Below are 12717 nucleotides of genomic sequence, written 5' to 3' on the forward strand. Positions count from 1 at the left end.
GTGTGTGTGTGTGTGTGTGTGTGTGTGTGTGTGTGTGTGTGTGTGTGTGTGTGTGTGTGTGTGTGTGGAGCCGCAGGTGGTGTGTTCCATTGCAGATGTAGGAGTGGGATGTCAAGGCTGTCGACTGGCTGAAACATCTCATGAGCAAGTGAACAGTCACTTTGAGAAACACACACAATCCATTTTCACATGTTGTCGTTTTGAATGCGTTTTATTTTTTTCATGTAGGTACTTTCCAGTAACAATGCTGTACATATTTTCTAATAAACATGTTTTATCTTGAATCCCTATGAATGAATATGATTGTCCCTAGTCGGTATACTGGACTACAACGTGTTAGATGAAGCATGTTTCATTTTATTTTGTTTTTATTATTTTAACTCGTTTTAGTTTTATAGTTTTTCTGGTGTCTTTTTCCCTTTTTCCCTGAGGGAATATAAAACTCTGTTGTTTTATCTGTAAAACATATGATTGTTAACGGCTATGTAGTACACAGCTTTCCACTTGCCATAACAGTACTGCACATTAGGGTGGTCCTTAAAATTGAATGTCGGAAAGTCTAAGCTCCAACCCCCAGAACTCAGTTGCAGCCACCGTGCTGCAACTGAGGCTAAGGACCACCCTACTGAGGCTAAACTTCACGGTCGATGAGGGAGGGGTAAATGTTGTTGGAATTAGAATAAAATTCACTAGGAGAGATTTCTTGATTATCACAACAAATTACGGATGGTTGTACATGGCACTAAGGACCACCCTACTGCACATATTTTATTATTCTGAGAAATGTGCATTTGTATACCATACGTAGTTTCTTGGTATATTCATATTTCATGTAAATAATATTCTATATTTTTACATAATAGTTTTAAAAATGCATATTTTTAATTAATTAATTAAATTAAATGTTTTTCTTACTTTTTATCTTCTTTGTTTGTCGTCTTCTACTGTGTTTATGTTTACTCCATGTACACCAAGATAAATTCTGCGTATGTGTAAACCTACTTGGCAATAAACCTGATTCTGAACTCACATCAAATTTGTATTAGTTTTATTGACAACGTATCACCCCTTAGACTTCAATATCTGTTTGCGCTACTTAATGTATAACATATGATTGTAAGAGGCGGTATTTTATGTTTATGTTAAAATGTTTTCTTTCTGACAGGAATTGATTGTATTAATGGACTTTGAGCAAACAATGTGTAGTGTGGAGCAGGACTGAAATCATAAAAAACATGAAAAACTCACCTCACCTGTGTTATTCTTATTTTTTCTTCTTCTGATCTTTTGCCATTTTACAATACTTTAATAAACTGCATTTGTCTCAGTGTAAAAACAATTCCTCACAGCCACTCTGAGATCCAAGGTCCTTACATTAACCAAAAAAATAAATAATCCACTGGCGCTCTACCACTCCACTTTAAAAAATGTAACCCCGAAACATATAAATTATATTGAGATGGACCTGGACTGCATAAAGTATGGCCGAGGGTGCCAGTAAATCTGCAGCAGAGAAAGTGTGAAGCTGTTTTCTAGCAGAAGAGGCAGAAATTGATTACTTTCCAAAAGCAGAGAGTAGATAACTTCTCAGCTGGCAAACTTACTGACAAATCTGCAGCGTCTTTCTCCGCCCTTCTCTCCATCTCTCGCCTCAACATCCAATAATTCATTGACAGAGTACTTTACCTTGATGCCTTCTGTTGAGAATACAAAAATAAACAGAAACGGAACAAAAAGTACAGAACAGGAATGTTTCAATATTCAGAGGATTTGTCGGCTCAGTGAATAGCTGCATAGGGTATACTATACAAAATCCATGACCTAACAAACATCCATGAGAATTTGCAATATGTCTTAAAGTGGGGTATATGCATGAATCCTGAAGTAAAATGTAATACCTTTTAAGACCCTTTCCATACATTTTAAGACCTCATTGCCACTTGGAGTTTTAACCGGTTATATTGGCGACACACTTTACCTCACATTTACTATATACAGTATTGATTGTCCTTCCTCCTTATCTTCCAACCATTTGGACGCAAACTTGCATTTCCCCATAACGATGTTGTTTAGCAACTGGCGTAAACGGATCTTTGCGTGCTATCAAGCAGTGAGCGTGCGATGTCCTGTTCAGATGACGTCAAATCCAACGGGATGCCATAAATAAACTACACAGAATCACACTACAAACCTACGCAATGATTACATTTAGGAAAGCTGTAGAATACAACCTCTTTGGAAAATGTATATACTTGCTATGCTACAAAATGTAATACCTTGGAAAAAGCCGTTTAATACTTTTTAATAGCCTTAATTTTCGCTAAATTGATTTATCAACTTTTAATACTTTTTAAGAACCCGCGGAGACCCTGGATAACAGATTGTGAGAATAATTTCTGTCTATTGAAATGAACCACCGTGGTCTCTTACCTGTTGAGAAGCCACGAGATCGCGTTGGTATGGTCACCCCAAACGGGTTATTGGGCAAAGGCTGTCCCACCGAGGCCCCAGCAGGCAGCAGCACCGGTCTGTTTGGAGAATCTGCCGTTGGGGCTTCAGTCAAAATGAAGTAGCTGGTGGCGGCTCCTTGCAGCTCGGGGTTAGCTGCATCCAGCGGGAGTTGAAATATATAATTTGGCTGAGCCAGTGACGTCCCTCTTAATGGAGATACAACGACAGCCTTACAGCCCGCAGGACTTCCATGAGCCTCTGAGTTTTGTAAGCCACAAACCGCCAGAGCAGCCTCATCCAACGTGGCCCTCGGTGTGCCAGGACACCTCAAGGACTTCACTGGGGAGGAGAGATAGATGGTGGGTATCTTGTTTCCAGAAATGCTAGGAAGGGCATGATTGGTGGCCGTTCCCTTTGAAGAATCCTCATCCTGGTTATCGCTGATGATGATCTCCAGAGACACTATGTTACTGGTATCCGCTGCAGCCTTGCTTGGGGTGGTTGGAGGTTTAGGAGCAAAACCAACTGGGGTACAGGAGGAGGTGGGTATGACAGGTAGGAGGGAGGGGAGTGCAGCTGTAAGTGCTGCAGAGGTAGAATGAGATGTGGACGTTGCAGCAGTGGCCACTAATGAAAGTAAGGCAGTTGTTACCGTGACACCGCTGGAAGAAGGTGTACAAGAGTTGTCTTTAACACCGCTTGAGAGTGACGTATGAGGTAGGTCAGCATTTGACGTTGGAGTGTTGTTCAGTTCCACTTGTAAAGGAAACAAAAATCCAGAGGGAGCTATAGCAGGTTGCACTATAGATCCTTCAGCTTGTTTGTGCTCCTGGTTTCTGTTAGCAGTTGCTTCCGGCAGGGCTAACGCAAAAGCAGCAGAAGGAAGAATGGTTGATACAGTTGCAATAGCAGTGTCCATAATGTCTGACGGAGGGGGAGGTGTATGCAACGCTTCATCGATATCCATTGGCGTTCCAAAGACAATGTTCTGGAAAGGTGGGGGGTTTTGTTTTCTGTTTGAGTCCCCTGCGTGGCCCCCGAGGCTCACCAACAGTCTGGCTGAGCTGTTTTCAATCCTGGATGTTCTACCGCTGGGTCCAAGGACCTTCTTTAACAAGGTGGGGGCAGAAGACTTCCTGGTCTTACGCTCCGGTCCAATTCTCGTCTTCATGGTTGCTGAATCTGAAGCATTAGCATCTCTTAGTGCAGTGTCTGAAAGATAAAACAAAAATATTTGATGTTTATTTGTCCCCGTCTGGGTTTTTATGCAACTCTGTCTTCATTATGGGTATAGCCATTTTTATTTTATGTAAAAAAAAAAAATCAGCATTATCAATTAGCATTTGACACAAAACCATATTCTCTGTGTAAAGCAGGGGTGTCAAACTCAATTTCATCACGGGCCACATTAGCATTATGGTTGCACTCAAAGGGTTGGTTGTAACTTTAAGACTATATAAAAAATATAATATATAATATATATATAAAATAATGTATTATTTATAATTATATTACAATATTGCCTCTGCATTGGATTATTATCGGATAGGGTAATAACTTCATAATTAACTACGTCTGAAAGCAGAAGTTTGGGGAAATAATAGCAAGTCTCTTCAGTGCTCATGTCCCAAAACGAGATGCATTGTGGGACATGTAGTTTATTGGCAACCTGCTTCTGTAAAGCGGCATGTAACCGTATAATAAACGTATTATATTCTTTGCAAGCTCTTGCGGGCCACATAAAATGAAGCCGCGGGCCGGATTTGGCCCCCGGGCCTTGAGTTTGACACCCCTGAAGAGAAGTCTCCTTTGATACTGACTATTCTTGAGAAGCTTCCTTCCTTCTGAATTTGCACCAAAATCATAAATCTAACAGTTACAGCGACATTTTAATGAACACGAAGATCCCTTCTAAACTGTTGAATCAAGAAACCTGCCTTGACCTGAGGCCGACAGAAATGAAAGATGACATCTCTGTGTCCCTCTTTAGAGATTCTGAAAATACCTGGATCATAACTTAGAAGCAGTCCGATGGCAGATGAAGGTCCAGCAGCATTGCTCTCCCCTGGATTACTGCTAATATCTCCGTCCCCTTGATCACCAGCAGCGAATCTGGTTTTATCTGCACAACAAAAACAAAAAAACGTTATTAAAAAAAGTTGGTTTTTGCACTGCATTTTTCACCAATTAAAAAGGGAGTAAATGCCATGTAGGCCATAGTTACTGTAATCGAAGAGCTCAAAGAGGGCGTGGAAGGCTGGGTCGGACTCCGTTTGCTCCAAAATGTCATGGATGGCATCGTCACTCATGTGGATCTCCCCCTGTACGTGAACACATGTGTCAGGAAATAATGAAACAACACACAGGACAATAAGCACAGGCTAATGGGTTGATTTTTTGAAAAAAAATAAAAATCTTTTAAGTCAATTTATTGAACATGTCAGGAACAAAACATACAACAATAATAATATATATATATACACACACCGGTATACCTTTTTTTTTTTTCATAATAATAATTAGAACAATGTCTCTGCCATGTTCAACAGGGGTAAGAAGAAGCTTTAAAAAAAAACGGTTCTGGTCCTAACCCCTCTAGAATAGATTTTCCTTATAAATAAAATATTAGGTCATCAGCGACATGTTTGTCTTGTTAATTTGTTTGTTTTTTACAAAACAATCAGAAAGAAATTACTTTTACAATTACAAGAAATAACAAATGGGATTTTACAGGTCCTGCTCATAACCATTAATGATTTGGCTCCTAAATAATACTTTCAGTTTAGATAGGTACGGGTGGTTTTTTGAAAATGCAGTTTCCTCTCAACATGTGTATGTTTTCTCCCCGTGTGAAAAGTCCCTGGGTATTATGAGGTAATTGTTGATTTGGGGCTTTGAACATAATTTGAATAGTTTTATATATACATACATTTGACCGTTATGATATGAATATATATATAGTATTTCAGCACCTGCAATCCCAGGATTTCATCTATCGACTGGTCTACCTCCATTGTACTCGATGGGGCCTTAGAAGTTTGGGGTGGTGGCTCGCTGAGAGATGGAACAGAGGAGAAATGAGTACAGCCATGTCTTTTTACAGGCTAAAGACACAAACATGGACATAACAATAACATATAGGAGATGACATTCCCATCTCTCAGACAAAAGAAGAAATAAAGATAGTCAGTAGGATCACTTCAACATTTCACAAACAAAAATAGGTTGACAAACAAAAACACAACATGGCATATTTATTGTTCCTTTAAACCCACTCTTCGTTCGAGCTCATTATTTCCCATGTCATGTTGTGTTGAGCCACCTTTTGATTTTTTGTGGCAATAATCTTTTCCAAAAGAAATTGTATTTTTAATTTACTCTTCAAACACTTTAAATTAAGATTACTCCTTGATAATACATACAAATATGTATTTTAGCCAGAAGAATAGTTGTATTTATTAACTACTTGCGGTCTTCATCTGAAAGCCGAATAAAATATTAAAGGGTGTTAATGTAGATTCAATATTAAGTGTCTTCACTCTAGGGCTGCTCAATTAATCGTATTTTAATCGCAATTACGATTTTGGTTTGCAACGATTAAGAAAACAACATAATCGAAATAAAACAATTTTTTTTTTTGTATTGGTTTTTCAGTTAAAGTTCAGGGTAATCAACTGTTAACTTGTCAACTTTTTCAATAAATGGATGTTTTCAAAGTGAATGGATAATCGTTTTTAATAATCGTGATATCAATTATTGACCCAAATAATCGAGATTATGATTTTTGCCATAATCGAGCAGCCCTACTTCACTCGATATTGAATATTAGACCACAAACTTGCAACAGCCATGTTGTCAGTCATGTCCTGAGTGAGAATGACAGAATCATAAATGGTCCGTTACAAGAAAATAATACAAGCACAGTGAGGCAGTGCAGGCTGGAAACTCAACACTTACTTTCCGAGGATTTTGTTGATGTTTTCAGCGAGCTTCTCTTGTAACGACCTGTCCCCCAATATCTTGTCCCGGGCATTTTGTATCACGATTTGCTGTGAAGGCTTACAGAGAGATGATGTTAAAAATACTCACTAAATTCTTCGCATATATTTCCTAAAAACTCAATGTAAGTGATTGAGCATGAACTCCCTGCACAAGATGGATTATATTATTGCATGAGTGAGAAGTCTCTTTGTCAGTATGACATCTCCACACCTGCATAAAGATCTACTTACAGGAAAGTTTTCATCTGCAGCCTCTTCAGTTTGGGGTTCGGCGTTTGGAGTACCGACAGCCAGGGCACTAGAGCCACTCTGAGCCCCCCCTCTCTTCCTGGGGGTGTCCCTGAAGGCAACAGAAAACAATACAGAAGTGTCTTTCAACATGCACTCTTATAAAAAGGGCTACTGTTAACATCTTCTTTTGTACGTTCGCAAAAAGAGAGCAGCATTGTCAAGTGCATTTGGGTCAGTGGGACAACACAGTGCCTCTTCTACGCTCTCTTCATAATGGGATGGCTTCAACTTCAATACAGCAATAATTGTTATCGTTACCATTTCCGTCGTCCAGGAGACATGGGGCCTTGGGTTAGGGAATCCCCTGTAATAGACACATGTCGCACATCATACAAAGGCACTGTTTTTGAGAATAATGACAGCTTGCAGACATTTCAAAATACAAGGAATTAATGTTACAAATGTATGGGATTTAACAATTGCACTTTCTGTAGTTCAAAGATAATAGCTCTAATATGAAATGGTCAGTTTCAGCTACCGTATCAAATCAGTGAAGACTTTTTTTAAATAGAAGGGAAAGCTTGTTGTCAATTGATTGATTCAAAACATTCATGGAGTACTGCATGTGTTGTGATACTCACTGGGGGTATTCAGTAAGCGGCTGACATCTTGGAACTGCTGGTGTGTGCCCCCGCCGGCAGCTGGTCGAGTGTGTGTGGTGCTGTAGCTCACGGGGGTGGAGTGGCCCAGTATGCTGTGGGAGATGTTTGAGGGGCTGATGATGGAGCTGGCTTCAGTCACTGATGAGCAGAGGACACTACTACCAGCTGAAGTCACGGTCAACACCCGCTGTCTGGCCATGTTAGCCACACCGACGCGTGAACGTGCTGCAGGAAGAAAAAGGCTTATTAATATAAAGCAAACCCTGGCAAACAGAGAACTTACAACCTAATTGAGATAGTATTTAATCTAGAATCATAGTTTGACAGCCATGGGGAAGAAGGAAGGCAGGAAGGAAGGAAGGAAGGAAGACAGACACTTATTCATCCAAAATTGGGATTTCTTCCCCCCTCACAGCAAAAAACATTAACAGTAGAAAAGATATATACATATATACCATAATATATATTAATAGTGGATAGAAAATCGCACAATTAGCTTTGAATTATGGAAGCTATCTTTCAGGCAAATGTAGAAATCGTAACACAAACGCAAAGATTGTAGTGGAGTAAACAATAACATATTAACTCGAAAACCAATAAGAGACTTACTTCTTTGAATTGCTGATATAGAGGGTGAATTCTGCAACGACCTATTTAAAATGTAAGGAATAATAATGAAACGATATCAGTGATGAAGTTCCAACACAGCAGAAAACACTGAGATTTGACATTGTTGTCAGTTTACTTAAATATTTGCAGTGTTTTGAAGATTTTAAACGCCATTACCTTATCTGGTTGAGTGTAAAATCTAGCTTTTTCCATAACGACGTCATCATGGCAGGCACCTCATGAGCAGACTCTTTTGAAAAACAACACAAGCATGACACATTAGATTCAAATGTATTGTCATATGCACAATAGCTAAAGTGTGGTTTTGGCAATGAAAATAGTAATCCCCAGGCTCCTCTAACAATTCAACCTACTACTATACTTAAGACATAAAAAGGAAATTAACAAATATAATAGCCCAAAAAAAACAGACATAAAAGGTACAAGTTAGGTAGGAGTAAGAAAAATATTTACATATAAAAGAGAATAAGATAAACGTGATGTGACTTTTATACTCGAGAGTAAAATAAATACTGTATACTTTCATAATATATAAAAGGTGTTTAGTTTATTTGTTTATAGTGTTGTGGACAGTCCCCATTGATCAACTGTCACAAAAAACAGGAAATGGGGCAGCTTTAGCCAACATGGCTAATTTCCAGCTGACACCCTTTAAAATCACAATATATCAAAGTATGTGGATATGTAGAATGAACTGTATGAAACACATATGTAAATGGTGGAGGGGCTCAGGAGTAAATTAATACAAATATAGCTCACCTTTTGTCTTGGTAGCGACATACTCATTTAGGATAATTGTTAGGCCGTTCCCAAAGAGAGACTGTGAGGTGGAGGAAAAACAAACCATGAATCACAGATGAACCTTTATGAGATTTAGAATTTGGCAGTTTGTTAAAAGGTTGGAATCAGAGACATAAGGGACAGACTTACAAACACACAAGCAGGAATAGTCCCATCTTCTGTGGAGTGTTCCGCATACTCCTTCAGGTTTGGGCTCTCATGGATGAAAGATTGGGATGTGGAGGACAGTCCCTCTTCTTGGAGGTAGCCTGGAGGAAGGACATTAACCAACATCCAGTAAAAAAAAAAAGAAGCTCAAACGGTCAACAGCAGCGGTGGAAGAAGTAGTCAGATCTTATACTCGAGTAAAAGTAGAAGAACCAAGTGTAGGAATACTTTCGAAAAAAGTACTGGCATCTAAACATACTTAATTACTTTATTTACAGCTGGCTAGCATTTGCATGTAATCCAGTTGTAACTAAAGTCCTATTTAAGTGGTGATCATATTGTTTTTTATTAATCTATATCTGCAAAGTAACCGTTAATACACAAACGTAGTAGAGTAAAATAACAATATTTACATTTGAATTGTAGAGGAAGTACATATACTCAAATACTGTTTTGAAGCACAATTTTGAGATATTAGCATTGCTACTTTGTACTTTGACTCCACTACAATTCAGAGATAAATCGTGTACTTGTACTCCCCCCACATTTATTTTTGTACCGTTACTTACTTTACACAAGCTACCCTGCAGAATACAAAGTAATTAAAACTAGCTGCACCTTTACCAGCTTTAAAAATACTTTAATGCATCAATAATTATAATCAAAACATATCATATATATTATTCTGAAATGGGACAATCTGCAATTCTGCATAATGAGTACTTGTGGTACTACAAGTATATTCTGATGCTAGTGCTAGATGCTAGTTACCTTTTACATGCAGGTATTTTACTTGAAGCAGAGTATTCGTACTTCTACTATTATGATCTGAGTACTTCTCCCACCTCTGGCTCAGTATCATTGTAGGCTAATAGCTACAGCTACATCTCTGCCACACCACACTCACCCAAAACAAGCCTCGCGACGTCGGACGGTAGCAACATGGCTGCCTGTCGGTTGATACAAACAGTCACCGGTTAGCTGTGTAACTCCATATTTAGGAAAAGTCTCTCATTAATCCGTTAAATCGCGTCAAATCAATAAACCGTCCCTTGTGTTATTGTGAAGACGACTGTCGCTTTCTCAAAAGGCGGGGAACTCAAGTATAACCCGGAAGCTTCAAAAAGAAATCCGCCAAATGCAATGTTGGGAGTTGTAGTCCAATTTGAAACATGAAACTCAACTACACCCTACATGCTTATATGTACTTTAATATGAGTGTAATACACCGAACAAGACTCACACATGCTATTAATCACCTTCAATAACATTTCACCTAATCAAACAGTACGTTTGTTTTAACGTTTTCACTAAAGTAACCGGACTCACTCGCTCCAGCCATGACCAGGAAGTTATGTGGCTTCATCACTGCTGATGCTGGGGCGGGAATTTCCTGCGTGCTGTAGTGCGTGTGCCTGCGTGCGCGTGTCCGTTAACGCATGTCAAGATGGCAAAGTTGTCAGGGATATAACAACAGCAGGCTAACCAAGCAGCATTTCAGCTAACATCAACTCATGCATGTGTGGCTGCTCTGTATCTCCAGACAGTGCATCCATAAGAGGTCAGTAAACAGTTTGAATGGACGCTTGGTTGGTAATGACATTTAAAGCTACTCTGGCAATGTTGTGTAGATAGAGAAGCTTGTCTACATGGCCAGGCAGAATAGAGGGTGATATACTATGTTAAGGTTAACTTAAAGGAAGTTAAACTGCCATTTCTCATGTAAATACTTTCTCATGAGTGCTTAAGAGAAGAGGGCTAAGTCATTGTATTGTATGTATGTATAATCTGTATAACATTTTACTCTGGCAGGGTACTTTGATGAAAGGTGTGCCCTCATCCAAGCAAAATGAGTCTGGCTCTACATGATCTCCTGGTTTGCTGCAGGGGGTTGGAGAATGACAAAGCAACAGAGAGGAAGGTAATCACACCTGCATGTCAACTACATTGAAACAATAACATGAGAAATATTTGCATTTGTCAGCATTCCTACACTTTGACAGTTGTCTCTTAATGCCTGCAGAAAGAAGCTGAGCGCTTCAGACGGCTGCTGAGAAGTCCAGATGTTGTGCAGGAGCTGGATCGTGCCTCAGGATCCAAAGCTAAAGGCTCCAAGCAACTCACATGGGATGCTGTTTTCAGGTAGCTTTTTCGGTGCATGTGCAACCAAATGCATGTAAAGTGTAATAACAGCAATGTCTTGCTTCTGTATGATTGTTATGCACACTTGCAAAAACTGTTATTTTCTTTTATGCTTGCCTGCCAAGACAACAGGCTTAACTGGTTTCCATCTCACCTGTTGAGTTTGACTTTTGTTTCCTTTCATCACTTACAAATCAAATGTAGCGGACTTCTGGAAACCTTAGTGTGCCCATTGATTTCAATGGAAAGTAAACATTCTGCACTTAAGAGTACTGTGTAGAATTTGTGATTTATTCAAATTTGTTAAACAATAATGGATTTGAAACTCTATTTGATTGTTTTTTTTATTGCAATTTATAGTTTTTTTTGTATTGGATTAATTAATTTAGTCTTATCTGGGTATTAATTATACTCAGTATGTTATCTCTTGTGAACCTTAAGATTATTGATTTATTATTTATTTTAGTTTTCTCTTGCGAATTTGACTTCCTTGTAATTATATCAGTGAATTTTGTCATATTTTTAAAGCCCTTTGAGCTGCATCCCATGTATGAAAACTGCTGTACAAATAAAGCTTTATTTTGCATTATTATTAATACTCTGTATTTTCTACCATGTCAGATTTCTACAGCGTTATGTCCAAAAGGAGACAGAAAGCATGCAATCAAGCAAATCCAACGTCACAGCAACTACTCTGACTATCCGGAAGAAGAAGATGGCAGAAGTGTGCAGCTTGATCAAATACTTCATTCGTTATGCAAACAAACGTAAGGGTGGAGTTTTGTAAGATCCAGCAATAGATTTCAGAAGTTACTCCACCTGACTCATTCATCTGAGTAGTAAACAGAATAGCAGTTGAACACATTTTTGTGACTGCAGTTACAGCGTGTGTCTCTGTCTCTGCAGGCGGGCCTTATCTAAAGTGCAGTGAGATACTGAAGCATGTGATGGACGTCCTGCACGACTCATACACCTGTTCAGCCTATGGAGAAGATTATAGCAGTCTCTTAGTAAAGGACATCCTCTCTGTCCGCAAGTACTGGTGTGACATCCCTCCTCAACAGTGGCACAGTGAGTGGGAAATTCATATATATTCCAAACATTTTATACATAATATTATTTGCCTATTATTCCCACTACTCTTATTTGTTGTTTTCCAGTACACAGTATTATTAGTACCAAGGTAGGCCTAATGAGTTTACTAAATGCCCTTGTTTATATGTGTGATCCTTAGATCTTCTGGACTTGTATTGTGATTTGTTCAACTCTTCATCCAAGTCCATCAACCGTGTCCTGGTGAGCAGAGTGATCCACACCCTGGTGCAGGGCTGCTGCATGCAGACTGAAGGATTCAACCACGCTCTGTTCGGCTTCTTCTCCAAAGCATTGATGAATGCCAGGTAAAGATTTATACTACCATTTAAAAAGGCCCTCTTGTGTATTTTTTTTGTATTGGCATCACATCACCCCGGTCCTCAAAGAACTCCACTGGCTCCCCGTTTCACACCGCATCCACTACAAACTCCTGGTCCTCACTTACAAAGCCCTCCACCATCTGCCCCCCCCCTACCTCACTGACCTCCTCATCCTCTACCAACCACCCCGGTCCCTCAGATCCACCTCAGCCGGTTTGCTTTCCATCCCCAAGCCAA

At 39.3% G+C, this 12717-nt stretch overlaps 2 protein-coding genes across 2 annotated transcripts in view; one reads left to right on the plus strand and one right to left on the minus strand.

Moving 5' to 3' along the window:
• The window catches only part of npat (nuclear protein, ataxia-telangiectasia locus), a 14560-nt gene extending 4563 nt beyond the window's left edge, over positions 1-9997 (minus strand). The window contains exons 1-13 of the mRNA XM_010790812.1: positions 9831-9997; positions 8906-9024; positions 8735-8795; positions 8132-8204; positions 7955-7995; positions 7325-7570; positions 7002-7047; positions 6684-6792; positions 6409-6509; positions 5424-5505; positions 4676-4772; positions 4457-4573; positions 2431-3663 (exon numbers count right to left, since the gene is read on the minus strand). Of these exons, the coding sequence (XP_010789114.1) occupies positions 2431-3663; positions 4457-4573; positions 4676-4772; positions 5424-5505; positions 6409-6509; positions 6684-6792; positions 7002-7047; positions 7325-7570; positions 7955-7995; positions 8132-8204; positions 8735-8795; positions 8906-9024; positions 9831-9867 (2362 nt within the window). The 5' untranslated portion in view covers positions 9868-9997. The remainder of the gene's footprint in view (positions 1-2430; positions 3664-4456; positions 4574-4675; positions 4773-5423; positions 5506-6408; positions 6510-6683; positions 6793-7001; positions 7048-7324; positions 7571-7954; positions 7996-8131; positions 8205-8734; positions 8796-8905; positions 9025-9830) is intronic.
• Positions 9998-10358: 361 nt separating this feature from the next.
• The window catches only part of atm (ATM serine/threonine kinase), a 32154-nt gene continuing 29795 nt past the window's right edge, over positions 10359-12717 (plus strand). The window contains exons 1-6 of the mRNA XM_010790815.1: positions 10359-10484; positions 10736-10844; positions 10947-11065; positions 11687-11832; positions 11972-12136; positions 12300-12465. Of these exons, the coding sequence (XP_010789117.1) occupies positions 10773-10844; positions 10947-11065; positions 11687-11832; positions 11972-12136; positions 12300-12465 (668 nt within the window). The 5' untranslated portion in view covers positions 10359-10484; positions 10736-10772. The remainder of the gene's footprint in view (positions 10485-10735; positions 10845-10946; positions 11066-11686; positions 11833-11971; positions 12137-12299; positions 12466-12717) is intronic.

The sequence above is a fragment of the Notothenia coriiceps genome, unplaced genomic scaffold (genome assembly GCF_000735185.1).
Source record: "Notothenia coriiceps isolate Sejong01 unplaced genomic scaffold, NC01 NC01_scaffold00034567, whole genome shotgun sequence".
Lineage (NCBI taxonomy): Eukaryota > Metazoa > Chordata > Actinopteri > Perciformes > Nototheniidae > Notothenia > Notothenia coriiceps.